We start from the raw sequence: 18837 nt of genomic DNA on the forward strand, positions 1-18837 counted from the left end.
CAGTGGAACCGCTGACTGAGAATGTTACAAATGTTTGCAGAAAATATAAACATGACCTACTTTTTTTTATTTATCAGTATCTATTCATAAACACAGCATATCTTACTGTGTCATGTTAAAAAAAAAAAAAAAAGAGCGACAGTTTTTTTTTTTGCTTTCAAGCTCTTAGGCCAAATATTGTTTCATTTTATTTTACTTCTGCTGACCTAAATGAATGCTGTCACACAGGCCAACAGAATGAGTCTCTGTGTAAGAACTACATCTCTGAGATCAAGGACCTGCGTCTGCGTATAGAGGACTGCGAGGCTCAGACTGTGGCTCGCATTCGCAAACCTGTGGAAAAGGAACCTCTGAAAGAATGTGTTCAGAAGACAACAGAGCAGAAGGTACTTTTGTACTATTTGTCATGTAAAGAAAAAGCAATGTGATGTGACACCAAATCATTATATATGAACAAATACAAAGAACATGTTTTCCAGACTACCTTGTTTTTCCCAGATTCTCGCTTTCAGTTGAATTTAGTTTCACTTGAATTATAAATTAAAATGGCTTTCAATAATTTTTCCTATTTCTTTAACCTGGTTTTCATTCAATTGTATGTTACTCAGCTCATCCCTTAGTTTCACTAGGTTGTAACACTGGGGAAAAAGAAAAGAAGAAAAATGATTGACAGTTGAATAACTAATAAGGGTTTAAAAGTAGCACTATCTACACCCATGTTGTACTTGAATCCATGCAGCAGGGTGGAGCAGAAGAAAGAATATTACTATAATACTTGTGTTAAAAGTTGAACTGAGAGCTGCAGTCATTGTAGAGTGAAAATACAGTAGAGAAATGAAATTGCTTCAAGGTCTTAGTTCAGTCAAAACTGCAAAAATAGCTTCTTACTACAGCCACACTGGTCCCTGCTGATCTGAAATGCTTAAAATTTATGCATTGCCTCTGGCTGATTCAGTGCGCAGGTTAATTTATTTTTTAAAGGTAATTTCCTCCCGAATCTGTTCCACATAGTAGGCTGGCTGTGTCATCTTGTTAACTCCGGTATTAATCTGTCATACAGAAAGTCCAGGTAGAGCTGAACAGCCTCAAGAAGGACCTTGATAAGGTATCTGTAAAGACACAAGAAGTCTTGGCCTCCCCTCAGCAGTCTGCCTCAGCTCCCGTGCTGCGCTCAGAGCTTGACATCACCGTGCAGAAGATGGATCACACTCACATGCTGTCCTCCGTTTATCTGGACAAGTAAGTCTTTAACCACTCACTCTAAAGAGAAGAAAAGCACTGTTTCCAAATCACCCTCTTCAATTTATTTGTTGCTTCTTGTCCCAGGCTGAAGACTGTGGAAATGGTCATCCGTAACACGCAGGGCGCTGAGGGAGTTCTCAAGCAGTATGAGGACTGTCTGCGCGAGGTCCACACTGTGCCCAGTGACATCAAGGAAGTGGAGACTTACAGAACAAAGCTTAAGGTAATCAATGCATAAGTCTGTTTTTAAAAATTGAACATCTCTCTCAATATTATGTATATAACACAAACAGAATGCAACATTTAATCATAGCTTAGCCTTGTCCTGATCACATCACCCACATTTGCACATTGTTGACTGACTTTTTTTGTATGAAACTTGCAGAAAATGCGAGCTGAAGCCGAGGGCGAACAGCCAGTGTTTGATTCCCTGGAAGAAGAGCTGAAGAAAGCCTCCACTGTGAGCGACAAGATGTCCCGCGTGCACAGCGAGCGTGACGTCGAGCTGGATCACTACCGCCAGCTGCTGTCTGGTCTCCAGGACCGCTGGAAGGCCGTGTTCACCCAGATCGACCTTCGCCAGAGAGAGCTGGAGCAGCTCGGTCGCCAGCTAGGCTACTATCGCGACAGCTATGACTGGCTAATCCGCTGGATTGCCGACGCCAAGCAGAGGCAGGAGAAGATCCAGGCCGTGCCCATCACTGACAGCAAAACTCTGAAAGAACAACTTGCACAGGAGAAGGTATGTTGTGTTCTCCTTGACGCTAGCTGCATTCTTATCATTTACATGTGGAACTACTGAGCTTACTTCTATTTTATTCTTTTTTTTAAACAGAAACTGCTGGAGGAGATTGAGCAGAACAAAGACAAAGTTGATGAGTGTCAAAAATATGCTAAAGCATACATTGATACTATCAAGGTGACTGAACATTTGTTTGCATTAAGTTTTATAAATATTGTCATTTTGAGCATCTACAAAAACTGCTCTTTTTTTTTTATGCAAATAGGATTATGAACTCCAGTTGGTCGCCTACAAAGCGCAAGTGGAACCTCTTGCTTCTCCCCTGAAGAAAACCAAACTAGATTCTGCTTCTGATAATATTATTCAGGAGGTAGGTTTTTCGTAGAACCAATACTGGATGCAGTTAGTAGAAAATACTCAATATTTCTCTATGAAAGACAACTTAACCATTGACCACTGTCGCCGAGAAAGACGTATGCCTAAAGCTGACGCGTCTCTAAGTGTTTGTTTCTCTTTGCCTCAGTATGTAACACTGAGGACCAGGTACAGTGAGCTGATGACTCTGACTAGTCAGTACATCAAGTTCATCACGGACACGCAGCGCCGCTTGGAGGACGAGGAGGTGCGTGACAACTGGCTGAGGATCCCAAACAAACTAAACCCTAACTTTAACTTAACCAACAAGCCGAATAATCAGCCAACCGACAAACACGATTACCCGCCGATCCCCAAAATGCATGCACTTCTCTGTGTGTGTCTCATGTACATACACACATACTCTACATTTAATGTACGGGCGACAAACAGTTCCTTTGCACAGGTTATGCATGAAACATTGGCATGCTGTAGCTGATCTATTAGCCAGAAAAGCAAACATTCTTTGGAGGATATTGTGTTCTGTCAGAACAGATCATATCCAGACTTGCAATTAGTTAAAACAGGAACCATTTGAAAATAATAATTGCAAACAGATGAGATGGATGAGACTTGAGTGTGCCTACATTCAAGTGAATACACTATCCGAGTAGATGATCCTGTTGGAGCCTTTATTGAGACCGTGACTCTCAGTGTCTAAACCTAGGAAGAGTAAACACAGTTCAATGTACAGTATGTTCACACATGTATTTCCATTCCCATCCATTCTGTGTGTTGTGCCATTGTATTTAGAATGAGGGGTTCTTTCTTTCACTTCTTTCAAATTTCCTTTTCCGTTCTTATCCCACCGGCCACTTACTTCCAGAGGTTAAACTCAAAGCTATGACATCTAAGGTTCAGCCTGGTTATTAACACAGATTTAAGGTTTCACATTATTTTCTAACCCTGATGTTTTGTTTGTTTCTTTGCTTCTCTTAACTGCTTGCCAGTGCTTTGCCATGATGAATGCTTAACTTGTTTGAGCATTAAAGAGGTAAATTATATACAGTGTTTCAGGTACCTACCTACTGTATAATCTCCATTCCCTCTGTCATCCCGACGTCTGTGTCTCCTCCAACTGCATCTTGACTTTCCATCGCATATTTATTTTCTGTTTCACCTGCAGCGCTCTATAGAAATACTGCAATACTGTCTCCTAATGTCCTGACTGACAGTGCATACTGTAAATAGTCAGCCTATTTAACTTTATACTGTATAGTGCTTTCTAAACTTATCATGGTCATAAGCTGGTTTCCTAACTTATACTGACTTCATCTGAACCTGTTATCTTTGACTCTGAATTTCCTTTCTATTCTATTTTACCTCAGATAGTGATTTAAAGAACCCCAGTGCATGGGATGAGATGAACAACAGTCTAATAGAATGGTGTGAAAAATGCTCTAACATGAAGCATTCAGCTTTGTTTTAAATGAAGAGTGGACTGTTATAATAAATACATAACTTTTCTCACACAGACAATTTAAAAGACATAAAAGCTTTTTTGAATAGCTTAACAGAAACCCACAATTAACTACTGCCTACTGACCACATATAGTTCAATAATGATAATAATATAAATATGTGTGGGGGAAAAATATGTATTACCGCACAAAAAAAGAGCTTTAAGCTGTTTAACTGGTATTAAAGCAAAATTGTATCATAGAATCATAGTTATAATACAATTTTAAAAAGTTAGTGCTACAGCTACAGTTGCATGCCATATGATTTTCTTGCTGTGTTGTGAAGTGATGTTTTGTTTCCATACATTAATTGCTACATCCCCAATCTTCCATTTTCCCTGAATTGTCTTGTCATGAATTGTTTTAATTGCATCGTGAATTTAACATCACCTTGATGAATGTGCATCTAATTTGCATCTAGTGATTGATCTTTTAATCCTCGAGCTAATTTTAACATTAACATAGCCTCGGTAATACAGTACATTAAGTTGCTCTTTTTTGGAGCTGGTTAATGTAAAGTATTGCTTTTAACCTGTCATGCTTGATTATAATCCTTTCTTTACCATTTGCTTCCACTAATGCAGAAAGCTGCAGAGAAACTCAAAGCGGAAGAGCAGAAAAAAATGGCCGAGATGCAGGCTGAGTTAGACAAACAAAAGCAGTTAGCTGAAGCTCAAGCAAAGGCCATTGCCAAAGCCCAGAAAGAGGCTCAAGAGCTGAAGCACAAAATGCAGGAAGAAGTAATCAGGAGAGAAAACGCTGCTGTAGATGCAGAAAAGCAAAAGAAAAACATCCAGCTGGAACTGAGTGAGCTCAAAAACCTGTCAGATCAGCAGATCAAGGACAAAAGTCAACAAGTGGATGAAGCTCTTCAAAGCCGCTCCAAAATTGAGGAAGAAATCCGCCTTATCAGGATCCAACTGGAAACAACGGTGAAACAAAAGTCTACTGCAGAAACGGAGCTCAAACAACTTCGAGATCGGGCAAACGAAGCTGAGAAACTCAGAAAGGCTGCCCAGGATGAGGCCGAGAAGCTTCGGAAACAAGTTAATGAAGAGACCCAGAAAAAGCGTGCGGCCGAGGAGGAACTTAAACGCAAATCTGAAGCAGAGAAGGAAGCTGCCAAGCATAAACAGAAAGCTCTGGAAGACCTTGACAACCTCAGGAGGCAGGCAGAAGAGGCTGAAAAGCAAGTGAAGAAAGCAGAGGTTGAAAAGGAAACACAAATCAAGATTGCTCATGAAGCGGCCCAGAAGAGCGCCGCTGCTCAGCTCCAGAGCAAACATTTGTCTTTTGTCGAAAAGACCTCAAAGTTAGAGGAATCCCTCAAGCAAGAGCACGGCGCTGTTGTTCAGCTGCAACAAGAAGCACAACGACTCAAGAAACAACAAGAGGATGCAGAAAACGCCAGAGAAGAGGCCGAAAAAGAGCTCGATAAATGGAGACAGAAAGCGAATGAGGCCCTTCGTCTAAGACTCCAAGCCGAAGAAGAAGCTCACAAAAAGAGCCTCGCTCAAGAAGATGCTGAAAAACAAAAGGATGAAGCAGAGCGTGAGGCTAAAAAGAGAGCCAAAGCTGAGGAGTCTGCCCTGAAGCAGAAAGATATGGCTGAGAAAGAACTTGAGAGGCAGAGGAAGGTAGCTGAGAGCACCGCTCAGCAGAAGCTCACTGCAGAACAGGAGCTCATTCGACTTCGGGCAGACTTTGACAATGCAGAACAGCAGAGATCTCTCCTTGAAGATGAACTTTACCGCCTGAAGAATGAAATCATTGCAGCTCAGCAACAAAGGAAGCAACTTGAAGATGAACTTGCCAAAGTTAGGAGTGAAATGGAAGTACTCAGTTTGACGAAATCTAAGTTAGAAGAGGAAACCATGTCCAACACAGAGAAGAGCAAACAACTTCTTGAGGCAGAAGCAGCCAAGATGAGGGACCTGTCTGATGAGGCAAGCAAGCTCAGAGCCATCGCAGAGGAGGCCAAGCATCAGAGGCAAGTTGCTGAGGAGGAAGCAGCTCGCCAGAGAGCCGAGGCTGAAAGGATTCTTAAAGAGAAGCTGGCTGCGATCAGCGATGCCACTCGGTTGAAGACAGAGGCCGAAATTGCCCTGAAAGAGAAGGAAGCTGAAAACGAGAGACTCCGGCGGCAAGCTGAGGATGAGGCTTACCAGAGGAAATCTCTTGAAGACCAGGCCAACCAGCACAAGCAAGAGATTGAGGAAAAGATAGTCCTACTCAAAAAATCATCTGAGGCCGAAATGGAGAGACAAAAGGCAATAGTAGATGACACGCTCAAACAGAGGCGAGTTGTTGAAGAGGAAATCCGAATTCTCAAGCTTAACTTTGAAAAGGCTTCTTCTGGAAAGCTTGATCTGGAGTTAGAACTGAACAAACTGAAAAACATTGCAGAGGAAACTCAACAGAGCAAGCTCAGAGCAGAGGAGGAGGCAGAGAAACTGAGGAAGCTTGCCCTCGAGGAGGAGAAGAGGAGGAGGGAAGCAGAGGAGAAGGTTAAGAAGATCGCTGCTGCAGAAGAAGAGGCAGCCAGACAACGCAAGGCAGCCCAAGATGAGCTCCAACGCCTGAAAAAGAAAGCAGAAGAAGCCAGAAAGCAGAAAGATGAGGCCGACAAAGAAGCAGAAAAACAGATTGTTGTAGCCCAACAAGCAGCTCAGAAATGCAGTGCAGCTGAGCACCAAGTCCAAAGCGTCCTTGCTCAACAGAAGGAAGACAGCCTCATGCAGAAGAAGCTCAAGGAAGAGTATGAGAAAGCCAAGAAGCTTGCCAAGGAGGCAGAGGCTGCTAAAGAGAAGGCAGAAAGGGAGGCAGCTCTCCTTCGTCAACAAGCAGAGGAGGCAGAGCGACAAAAATCAGCTGCTGAGCAAGAAGCTGCCAACCAAGCCAAAGCTCAGGAAGACGCGGAGCGGTTGAGAAAGGAGGCCGAAATCGAAGCTGAGAAACGAAAACAAGCTGAAGCTGCAGCGCTCAAGCAGAGGCAGCAAGCCGATGCTGAAATGATGAAGCACAAAAAACTGGCAGAGCAAACGTTAAAACAAAAGTCTCAAGTGGAGATGGAGCTCACAAAGGTTAAGCTGAAGCTTGATGAAACAGATAAACAGAAATCTCTCCTGGACGATGAGCTGCAGCGCCTCAAGGACGAGGTCGATGATGCTGTCAAACAACGGGCCCAGGTGGAGGAGGAGCTGTTCAAAGTCAAGGTACAGATGGAGGAACTACTCAAACTGAAGATGAGAATCGAGGAGGAAAATCAGCGTCTCATCAAGAAAGACAAGGACAACGTACAGAAATTCCTTGCAGAAGAGGCCGAGAATATGAAAAAGCTTTCGGAAGATGCTGCAAGACTTAGCGTCGAAGCCCAAGAAGCTGCACGCTTGAGGCAGATCGCAGAAGATGACCTCAATCAGCAGAGAGCTCTTGCTGACAAAATGCTCAAAGAGAAAATGCAGGCCATACAAGAGGCATCTAAATTCCGAGCCGAGGCAGAGATGCTACAAAGGCAGAAAGACTTGGCTCAGGAGCAGGCACAAAAGCTGCTGCAGGATAAACAGTTAATGCAGCAGCGTCTGGAGGAGGAAACGGAGGAATACCAGAAGTCACTGGAAGCAGAAAGGAAACGTCAATTGGAGATCACAGCAGAAGCAGAAAAACTCAAACTACAGGTTTATCAGCTCAGCGAAGCCCAAGCCAAAGCTGAAGAGGAGGCCAAAAAGTTCAAGAAACAAGCTGATACGATTGCCGCCCGTCTTCATGAGACGGAAATTGCCACCAAAGAAAAAATGACTGTAGTGGAAAAACTGGAAGTCCAGAGACTAAATACCAGCAAAGAGGCAGATGATTTACGCAAAGCTATCGCAGACCTAGAGAATGAGAAGGCTAGACTGAAAAAGGAGGCCGAAGAACTTCAAAATAAATCTAAAGAGGTATTGTGTCAAAAATGGCATAACATAGCAGCTTATGTCATTGTTAACTCTATCTAAGAACTAACTCACTTCCTTCTTAAAATTTCCTCTATTCCTTTCTCTGAATATACTAATCATGAAACCATATTTCTGATTTTGAATATGATTTGAATTTTATTTTTTACAGTGCACTGTGCTCATGCAGATCGCATCCTGAATGTTCCTTCATATCCCGGAATGTTTCCCTTTTTTAAGACATGCTTGTTTTATTTTTATTTTATTTTATTTTTTCAGTTTCAGAACTCAGTTGCAACTTAGCTCTAAAATATACAACAGCTATATTATTTGAAATCGGGTTGAAGCGCCTAAAATTATATTATTATTGTTATGATTATTATATTTTAGTTAAAAGTTCTAATCAAAGTGAGACTTTGCAATCTAAAAACCACAGAACCCTTACAAAAATTTCAAATAGGGCTTGATTTAAAAGAATTCTGCCACCGTATTTTAATTTTTATGTCCAAATTTTAAATATTACTCAGCCATTCACCCATGAAGCATTTATCACCAGCAGTCAACCAGGCCTTGCCATAACACTCAGTATTCTTTGTGAATACTGTGTTTAAAGATGCAATAATTCAAGAAAACTTGCCTCCACCCCAACAAATATATGTTCACATTTGTCCAGCAAGCACCAACACACACCATCGACATCAACATTGTAAAGTATTTGACCTACTCATCCTGCCCACCATCTTACATGACCATGACATCCACAGACTAGTGTGCATCAGTTGAGCCAAAAGTCATGCAGCAGGGTATGTTAGCTTCATCATCAGCCCCTACTGTTAAATGTATTCATCACCCCTCGTGGCAGGGAGGAGAGCTGCTATTGTAGGAGATGTGTCAGTATTATTATAGTATTTGCAATTCACCTTGGATTACATTGGTTGCGCTGTAGGAATAATTATTGTCCTCTTTATTAGAATACACAGATTAAGTTAAGAGAATAAAAACACAGCTTTAAAGTTTAAAGAAGTTTCTTCCAAGAATTCATGCAAACTTGACATTTAACATTCGGGAAAAAAATCACATTAGGAAAATCTGGTAAACACTTTAGAGTGCGATTAACACATGAAATACACATCCAAATGGAAGCACCAAATACACACACAACAAAAGCATTTTACTGAACAGAAAGTAACAGCAAAGGTGCTCTATCCAAACAAGTTTTACTCTCTGGCAAACAGTGTTTACCACTGGGGTAAAGAAGTCCTACTGATGTCAGTATAGCCAGAATAAAGACAAAATTGACGTGTTTTATTGTTAGTTCATTGAACGTTGACATGTATATAACAAGTGTAGACTTTCAGAGTTAATACTTCATAATTCCATAGAGCGCATGTCAATGGCTTTCCTCAACTGGATTGTATCACTTCAAGTCAATTTACCATAGCTTTAACAAAATGATCTGGGTCCTATTTGAGTCCAGTTTGACTTCACCATTCACAGCAAAGTCACAAAGGAGAAACAGGAATGTATTGCTTTGGACTACTTTCAACCTCATGCATTTTTGCAGATGCATTGTATGATGTTGTACTGTTTAGTACGATTAAAATGCCTGGAGTTGTTTTGTAGTATTTTTTTCTAGAGTGAAGTGATTGAAATCTGTAAATCATTGCATCCATGCAGCAGATATGACAAGTTGGATAAATGTCAACTCCAAGATGGTGATAATGTTAGATACTGATCTGTTCAAATGGTTTAAGGTAAAGTATTCATATCAAAATGTTGTCAGAATTTGAGAGACGGAATAGAGATTGCGTTTTTTTGCAGCTGTCTTGTGACAGCATGTGTATTTACTCTACAATTGTCAGTTGAGGAATGTCATTGGCAGAATTTTCTGGACTATACAATTACATCAATAAAAGAAGTCTTTATCTGGAATCTTATAGATATACGTGTAAAAAAAAAAAAAAAAAGACATAAATACATTTTTAAAAAAAAAGAAAAATACTACAGTTGTCTGCAAAAATACTACACAGTCATTAAAAACACTGCAGAAAAGCACACATAGAGTCTTATCTTAATTTGGTGATTATTTTAGCTCCATGTGCATAAGCAGAGTGCATTGTATAAAATTTTTTCATAAACAAATTTAATTGTTTAAATGATGTGTATAAACTTTAATAAGTGCCGCAGCTATGAATATATTGTAACTTATGTTTTTTATTCTTCTCTATCAGATGGCTGATGCACAGCAGAAACAAATAGAGCATGAGAAGATTGTGCTCCAACAGACATTCCTGACAGAAAAGGAAATGCTGTTAAAGAAAGAGAAACTAATTGAAGATGAGAAAAAGAGGCTGGAGAGCCAGTTTGAAGAAGAGGTGAAAAAGGCCAAGGCTCTCAAAGATGAACAGGAACGCCAGAAACAGCAGATGGACGAGGAGAAGAAGAAGCTCCAGGCCACCATGGACGCAGCCCTCAGTAAACAGAAAGAAGCTGAGAAAGAAATGCAAAATAAGCAGAAAGAAATGCAAGAACTAGAGAAGAAGAGACAAGAGCAGGAACGGATTCTTGCAGACGAGAACCAGAAACTGCGTGATAAGCTACTGCAGCTTGAGAAAGCCCAGAAAGACCAGCCCAAAAAAGAAATTGATATTCAGACCGATAAAGAGGGGCTGATTAATGGTCGAAATGCTAGTGATGTGTTGGATGCTGTGGGCAAGAAACCAGATCCAATGGCTTTTGACGGCATTCGTGATAAGGTACCTGCAAGCAGACTTCATGACCTTGGTCTTTTACCGAAGAAAGAGTTTGACAAGCTGAAAAATGGCAAAACCACTGTTCAAGAGCTTGGTGAAACTGAGAGTCTAAAAAGAATTCTTAAAGGAAAGAACCCCATTGCTGGTGTCTTGACGCCATCTAATCAAAAAATGTCAATCTATCAAGCATCAAAAGAGAAGAAGATTACCCCCGGCACAGCTTTGGTCCTTCTTGAAGCACAGGCAGCCACAGGTTTCATTTTAGACCCGATCAAGAACCAGAAACTTTCTGTTAATGAGGCTGTCAAGAAAGAAGTCATTGGCCCTGAACTACATAACAAAATGCTTTCAGCTGAGAGGGCTGTTGTTGGCTACAAAGATCCATACAGTGGTGGAAAGATCTCTGTCTTTGAAGCCATGAAAAAGGGTCTGCTGGAACATGATCATGCCATCAGAGTCCTTGAAGCTCAGCTTGCAACTGGTGGCATCATAGATCCTATCAACAGTCACCGTGTACCTAATGAAACAGCCTATAAACAGGGACAGTATGATGCAGAAATGAATAAACTAATGGAAAAACCCTCAGATGACACAAAGGGATACTTTGACCCCAGTACTCAAGAACCTTTGACTTACTCTGAGCTAATGGCAAGATGCACCACTGACCCTGAGACCGGTCTGTTAATCCTGCCAATCACAGACAAAGCTGCTCAGTGCTCGAGTATGTACACTGAGGAAGAGACCAAGGATGTGTTCAGCAAAACAACTGTCTCTGTGCCATTTGGAAGATTTAAGGGAAAGACTGTCACTATTTGGGAGATAATCAACTCAGAGTATTTCACTGAAGACCAGAAGAAAGATCTTCTCCGTCAGTACAAGACAGGCAAAATCACAATCGAAAAGATCATTAAGATTGTTATTACTGTGGCTGAGGAGAAAGAGAAGAAGAACGAAATTACCTTTGATGGTCTGAGAGCACCTGTCCCTGCTACTGAGCTCATGGAGTCTAAAATCATTGACAAAGACCTGTACAACAAATTGCAGAAGGGCAATAAGACAGTCAAAGAGGTCTCTGAAATGGAGCCTGTCCACAAGGCACTGAAGGGCACAAACTGCATTGCAGGCGTAGTCATTGACTCATCCAAGGAGACAATGTCCTTCTATCAAGCTATGAAGAAGGACATGATGAGGGCAGGGCCTGCCCTGAATATGCTTGAAGCTCAGGCAGGAACAGGCTACGTGGTTGACCCTGTTCGTAATCAGAAGTACACTGTTGATGAAGCTGTCAAAGCAGGTGTTGTTGGTCCTGAGCTGCATGAAAAGCTCCTGTCTGCAGAGAGAGCTGTTACAGGTTACAAGGATCCCTACACTGGAAAGACTGTATCTCTTTTCCAGGCAATGAAAAAAGATCTCATACCTAAAGAGCAAGGAATCCGACTGCTTGATGCCCAAATGACCACTGGTGGCATCATTGATCCAGTAAAGAGCCATCGTGTCCCTCATGATGTGGCTTGCAAGAGAAATTATTTTGATGATGAAATGAAGCAGACCCTGAGCAGTCCCACTGATGAAACTAAATGCTTCTTGGACCCCAACACAAAAGAAAATGTCACATACGCACAGCTCTTCAAAAGATGTGTCACTGACAAGAAAACTGGTCTCAAGCTCCTGCCTCTTTCTGATGAAGCAATCAATGCTAAGGAGGAAGCCACATACAGTGAAGCCCAGACTAAAGAGGCTATGACTCAGGCAACTGTGGAGCTTGACTCTGGGCCATTTAAGGGCAGGAAGATGACCATATGGGAAATCATCAACTCTGAATATCTCACTGAGCAAGAGAGACTGGACCTGCTCAGACAGTTTAGGTCAGGAAAGCTTACAATTGAAAGGCTAATTAAGATTATTATCACAATTGTAGATGAGAAAGAAGCCAAGAAACAAGAAAAGTCCAGCTTCAAGGGACTTAGAGCTCCTGTCCCAGCAAGCTCCCTGTATGATTCCAAAATCATTGACAAACCAACCTTTGACCTCCTTCAACAAGGCAAAACAACACCTAAACAAGTCAGCGAGAATCCCAATGTCAACAAATACCTCCAGGGCTCTGATAGCATTGCTGGCATCTATGTAGAACCAACACAAGAGAAAATAAGCATTTATCAAGCTATGAAGAAAAAGCTCCTCCGACACAACACTGGTCTTTCACTTCTTGAAGCTCAGGCTGGAACTGGATTTATTGTAGATCCAGTAAGGAACGAATACCTTTCAGTAGACGAGGCAGTGAAATCAGGCCTTGTTGGTCCAGAGCTACATGAAAAACTCCTCTCTGCAGAAAAAGCTGTCACTGGCTACAAAGATCCATTCACAGGCAACAAAATCTCCCTCTTTGAAGCAATGCAAAAAGATCTAATCCTGAAAGAGCACGCCATGCCCCTGTTGGAAGCACAAATGGTCAGTGGAGGAATCATTGACCCTGTAAACAGCCACCGTGTCCCCACTGACGTTGCGTATCAGAAGAAACTTTTCAGTAAAAATATTGCCAAAACCCTGTCTGAACCATCTGATGAAAACAAGGCTTTCCAGGACCCAGAAACTGATGAGAATGTAACCTACAGACAGCTTAAAGACAAATGTCAAAGAGATAAGGCCACAGGCCTGTGCATGCTGCCACTCTCCAAGCCTCAGTCTCCAACTGTTGTGGAGAAAACGTACCTCTACACAGAGGAACAAACCCAGAGTGAACTGACAGACACTAAAATTGACATTCCAATTGAGGGTCTTGCTGACAAACCAATGAACCTCTGGGATGTCATGAACTCAAATTTGCTTCCAGAGCAAGAGAGGCAGAAGCTTATGGATGAATATCGCTCTGGTAAAATCACCAAAGAGCGGATGATCATCATTATTATTGAGATCATGGAGCAAAGAGAGATCGTCAGAAATGATAGCCCACTGTCATATATGACTATAAGGAGAAGAATAACAATTGAAGAACTCTACAATGCTCGCATCATTGACTTGGAGACATACAACCTACTTAAACAGGGCAAGAGGAATATCCGTGACATAATGGAGCTGACCAGTGTGAAACAGTATCTCTATGGCACAGGCTGTGTTGCTGGGGTCACAACTGACTCAAGCTCCAAAATAAGCATATACCAGGCCATGAAGAGAGGTTTTATTCCACCAGAAATTGGCCTCAGTCTCCTGGAGGCACAAGCTGCAACAGGATTCCTCGTTGATCCAGTGAAGAATGAGACACTCACTGTTGATGAAGCTGTTCGCAAGGGTGTTGTCGGCCCTGAGATCCATGATAAACTTCTTTCAGCTGAAAGAGCTGTTACAGGATACAAAGATCCCTACAGTGGGAAAGTCATATCCCTTTTCCAGGCCATGAAAAAAGATCTTGTTCCAGAGGATTATGCTCTAAAAATGTTAGAGGCACAAACCGCCACTGGTGGTATTATTGATCCTGAATTCCAGTTCCACTTGCCAGCAGACGTTGCCATGCAAAGAGGGTATATCAACAAAGAAACCAACGAGAGACTGACTGATGATGTTAAAGGATTCACTGACCCTGTCACTGATGAGAAACTATCATATGCACAGCTGCTGAAGAGGTGCAAGTTAGATGGTGGTTTGCGCCTTCTCTCCCTGGGAGACAAGAGGCTGACCTTCAAGGGTCTGAGAAAACAGATCACAATGGAGGAACTGCTTCGCTCACAAATTATTGACCAGGAGACTGTCACTGAACTGAATGAAGGTCTTATTTCAGTGGAGGAGGTTAGCAATAGGCTATCAAGGTACCTTGAGGGCACTGGCTGTATTGGTGGTGTGTTTTTGGAACCCTCAAAGGAACGTCTATCAATTTACCAGGCCATGAAGAAGAACATGATTAGGCCAGGCACTGCATTTGAACTCCTTGAGGCTCAGGCAGCCACAGGGTATGTCATTGATCCAATCAAAAACCTCAAACTGACTGTCAATGAAGCAGTGAAGATGGGAATTGTAGGCCTGGAATTCAAAGACAAGCTTCTCTCTGCTGAGCGTGCAGTGACAGGATATAGAGATCCTTATTCAGGCAGGACAATTTCCCTGTTCCAGGCCATGAAAAAGGGGCTCATCCTTAAAGATCATGGTATCCGTCTCCTGGAAGCCCAGATTGCCACTGGTGGAATCATTGACCCAGAGGAAAGTCACCGTGTGCCAGTTGAGGTGGCCTACAAACGTGGCTTCTTTGATGAGGAAATGAATGAAATCCTGACAGATCCATCTGACGACACCAAAGGCTTCTTTGATCCTAACACTGAGGAAAATCTAACCTACCTCCAGTTGATGGAGAGGTGTATCACTGATCCTGACACAGGACTAGTGCTCCTGCTACTCAAAGAAAAGAAGCGGGAAAGGAAGACCTCTTCCAAATCCTCAGTTCGTAAACGCAGAGTTGTCATTGTAGACCCAGAGACAGGCAAAGAGATGACTGTGTATGAGGCCTATAGGAAGGGTCTTATTGACCACCAAACCTACCTTGAGCTTGCTGAGCAGGAGTGTGAATGGGAAGAGATCACAATGACTTCCTCTGATGGGACTGTAAAATCCATTATCATTGACAGGAGGTCAGGGAGACAGTACGATGTTGATGATGCAATTTCTCGTGGCCTTATTGATCAAAATTCTCTTGATACATACCGAGCTGGAAACCTGTCCATCACAGAGTTTGCTGACATGCTCTCTGGCAATATGGGAGGCTTCCGTTCACGCTCATCCTCTTTTGGTTCCACCACTGGCTCTACTTACTCCTCTCCCATGAGCCCCATACCCTCAGTGAAAGCACCTGCAGTTATTTGGAATGACCCAACAGAAGAGACTGGCCCCATAGCAGGAATCTTGGACATAGACACACTGGAAAAGATCTCTGTCACTGAGGCAATGCACAGAAATGTGGTAGACAACATCACAGGCCAAAGATTGTTGGAGGCCCAAGCCTGCACGGGAGGAATAATTGACCCAGCAAGTGGAGAAAGATTCTCAGTCGCTGATGCCACAGAAAAAGGCCTTGTGGATAAAGTCATGGTTGACCGTCTTAATCTGGCTCAAAAAGCATTCAATGGATTTGAAGATCCCAGAACTAAAGAAAGAATGTCTGCTTCCCAGGCTCTAAAGAAAGGCTGGTTGTATTATGAGGCTGGTCAGCGTTTCCTTGAGATTCAATATCTGACCGGTGGACTTATTGAGCCCAATGTTGAGGGCAGAGTGTCACTTGATGAATCCATCAGGAAGGGCACGATCGACGCCCGCACTGCTCAGAAGCTGAGAGATGTCAATACTTATTCTAAATATCTAACATGTCCAAAAACCAAGCTGAAAATCTCCTTCAAAGATGCCATGGACAAAAGCATGGTGGAGGAAGGATCTAGTCTAAGGCTTCTGGAGGCCTCTTCCCAGTCCAGCAAAGGCCTCTACAGTCCCTATAATGCCAGTGGCGCCGGATCTGCATATGGCTCTCGGACTGGCTCAAGGACCGGATCCCGAACAGGTTCCAGAAGAGGCAGTTTCGATGCTGGCTCTGGCTTCAGCATGAACTTCTCCTCCTCCTCCTTCACATCCACTTCTAGCTACGGCCGCAGATTCTGATTAGCTAGTTCTGTTTCTCATAACTTGTGACTTAGAACCATCAATACTAATGCACTTTACAGTTGCATTTCTAACAGGAAATAATAGTTACAGTAACAAAGAAAATATAATTTATTTATTCTACTTTGCATGTGGTCACAGCAATAATTGCCTAGGCTAGTGAATTTTATTTTTCATAACAACATCTGTCTAAACATGTGTCTCATATATGGAGGCATAACCAAGCAGTGCTAGATATATAAAATATGAATTTCTTTTTTCTTAGTACTGATTACCAAGTCAGTTTATATTTTTCAAAGCAAAGCATGACATTTCTGCAGTTTTTTAAGTGACTTTAGTTTTCACTTTACTCTTGTTAAAAAGATGTATACTTGTGCTTTCTGAAACTAATATATACTTTATGTTTGTCAGACAGAAATATTTTTCCAGTAATCCTTGTTTTCTTTGAAATTTAAGAATATTTGTCTATTTTTTATCTTTTTCGAAAGTACTAGTAACGAGATTCCGAATGTCAACATACTTCTAATGTTTTTAACTGAAATATATAGATGCCTTCAAAATTTCTGAATGTTTGTATAGAGTATGGACAGAATATGTGTCAGTGTTTATATGTTATATGTTGCCTGGGTAACAGTAGACTGCACCCAGTGAACTACAGCACAGACTACATCTGTGAGACACTACAAAATGAGACACTACGAGAATGCAACACTGAAAAGAAGAGCCAGAATTGAAATTATGCAGACTGCTCTGAAACCAGTTTTTACATCTGTCATTACGTTGTGCTATTCAGTGGACTTTTGCTTCCTTTGAGTTCACCTCACCATTGTTTCACACACTCCAAATTTTGGATTCTTCATATTCGACCTCAATCAAGTGTTCCGGGTAAATCCCAAGATGATGTCAGACTTGATCCTGCTCTCCCTCACAGACCCGCCTTCTGTTATTTTCATTCTTGTAAGTTGAACTATTTTTATTTTATTTTATTTTTCCTTATGTTTGTTTTATTGTCTGTTTTCTTCATTTGATTCTGATCACTTCTCAGTGTCCAGCACGCACAGCCAACCACGATGTCACATCACAAGTAAACTTTTATTGTTGAAATAACTTTTTTTTTCTTTTTTCTTTTCTTTTTTTTTTTATTGTCTTGTTTATCGCAGCTGCCTCAGTCATTTAAAATCCAACATCCAAGCACAGATACTCAGCTGGCCAGAGCATACGATCCCCTCTCTCTGGATGGATTTGTGAGTCCTGGTCATCCTCACGCAGGACCACAGGTATAGTGCTTTTTAAATATTGTTATTTTCATTTCATTTGCAAAAAAAAAGAACGAAAGAAAGCCGACTTTCATTTCATATGTTTACAATTTTAATTTAATATTTTTTCTCGCTGCATGTTTTGGTTCATATATTTCATAGTTATTTTCTTTTGTTTCTAGATCTGCCATTGAGTTTGTCCTTTCTTCCATTGTACATCACACTTGGAGAAAGCAGAGACTGAGTCAACACCATCTTGGGATGCCTTTATAGGAACACTCTTCATTCATTACCCTTTTTTCATGTATCTATACTTGAATGCGAATAGTGATATATATGTTGTCATATCTTTTTCTTTTTAGAAAACACATCCAGGTCATACACACCTCTACATGTACATTTAATGTTAAATTGGATCATCTATAGCAATACAACAGCACAATTTTTAGTTCAACTACTCCACTAAGTCTATTTTTGTATGATCTCTGACTGTAAATTCAGTTCAACCAAAGTGCCTTCGAGAAAAATTTGGAGAATTGACATATTTGATACAGCACCACGTTGTATGAATGTATGTATGATATCAAATTAACTCTTTTCTGTTGACATTTTGCTATGGATTTTCTTTGCAAACTGAAAAAAAAAAACAGCTCAAAGTTTTATTTTGCTGATAGCTATTTTTCCACATCAAGTATTTCTGTTATGCATCTTCCAAGTGTTTTACCTCTGTAAATCTTTTTGTTGTTTTGTTTTCATTTGTTTTCATTATGTTTTTGATATAATGAATTTGACTTGCATGTTTTACTAACTTTACAAAGGATATTGGGGGAAAAACAAGTTAATGTAAATTTAAGAACACCTTCAGATGTAAGTGCGCTGATTTGAATTTTTTTGCAATATATAAAATCACAGACTAACTGGTTGGTTTTGCTTGTGGGGCAGATGCTGCTTTGAATGATATGGTGAGGATTCTGTTTGTATGTAAACATAACACAATGTTGTAAATAAATATGCTTTGAAGAGGCGCTCTTGTCATTCATACATCATTACCCAATCATATGCAACTAGATTTTCTCTACTGCTGTCTTAGGTTTCAGTAACACAAATGACAAACTTGCAAATAGAGTAAAATAGATTAAATAATTTTAGCATTTCATGTGAAAGCAAATCAGTGTCGGAGCACTTCAGCTAGAGAGCAGTTAGTTATGTTATATGAGAAATTTAGATCGACAAGTGCAAGCTTCACCTTTTCTATATAAAGGACTAATGTGAGTATTGGTGTATCGTGTATGTCCTGAAGGTACATGTGTACTAAAGATGTGCAGAGAGATTTTCTTAAAGTGATAACCAGTGCTTATAAGAGGAGAAACAACTGCATTAATACTCCATGAAAGATCTCTATTATAG

The 18837-nt window shown here is 41.1% G+C and overlaps 1 protein-coding gene across 20 annotated transcripts in view; it reads left to right on the forward strand.

Annotated features, from left to right (window-relative positions):
• Positions 1–18455, forward strand: part of LOC103359623 (plectin-like) — a 118497-nt gene extending 100042 nt beyond the window's left edge. For 19 of the 20 annotated variants that reach the window (XM_008285061.1, XM_008285063.1, XM_008285065.1 and 16 more), the window contains 11 exons: positions 229–386; positions 1061–1239; positions 1327–1465; positions 1628–1984; positions 2078–2161; positions 2250–2354; positions 2508–2606; positions 4443–7796; positions 10022–17131; positions 17335–17451; positions 17613–18455. In XM_008285061.1, coding sequence (XP_008283283.1) covers positions 229–386; positions 1061–1239; positions 1327–1465; positions 1628–1984; positions 2078–2161; positions 2250–2354; positions 2508–2606; positions 4443–7796; positions 10022–16174 — 10628 coding nt within the window. In that variant the 3' untranslated portion in view covers positions 16175–17131; positions 17335–17451; positions 17613–18455. The remainder of the gene's footprint in view (positions 1–228; positions 387–1060; positions 1240–1326; positions 1466–1627; positions 1985–2077; positions 2162–2249; positions 2355–2507; positions 2607–4442; positions 7797–10021; positions 17132–17334; positions 17452–17612) is intronic. The other variant, XM_008285058.1, reaches the window with a different exon arrangement.
• The last annotated feature ends 382 nt before the right edge of the window (positions 18456–18837 follow it).

The sequence above is a fragment of the Stegastes partitus genome, unplaced genomic scaffold (genome assembly GCF_000690725.1).
Source record: "Stegastes partitus isolate 25-593 unplaced genomic scaffold, Stegastes_partitus-1.0.2 Scaffold384, whole genome shotgun sequence".
NCBI lineage: Eukaryota > Metazoa > Chordata > Actinopteri > Pomacentridae > Stegastes > Stegastes partitus.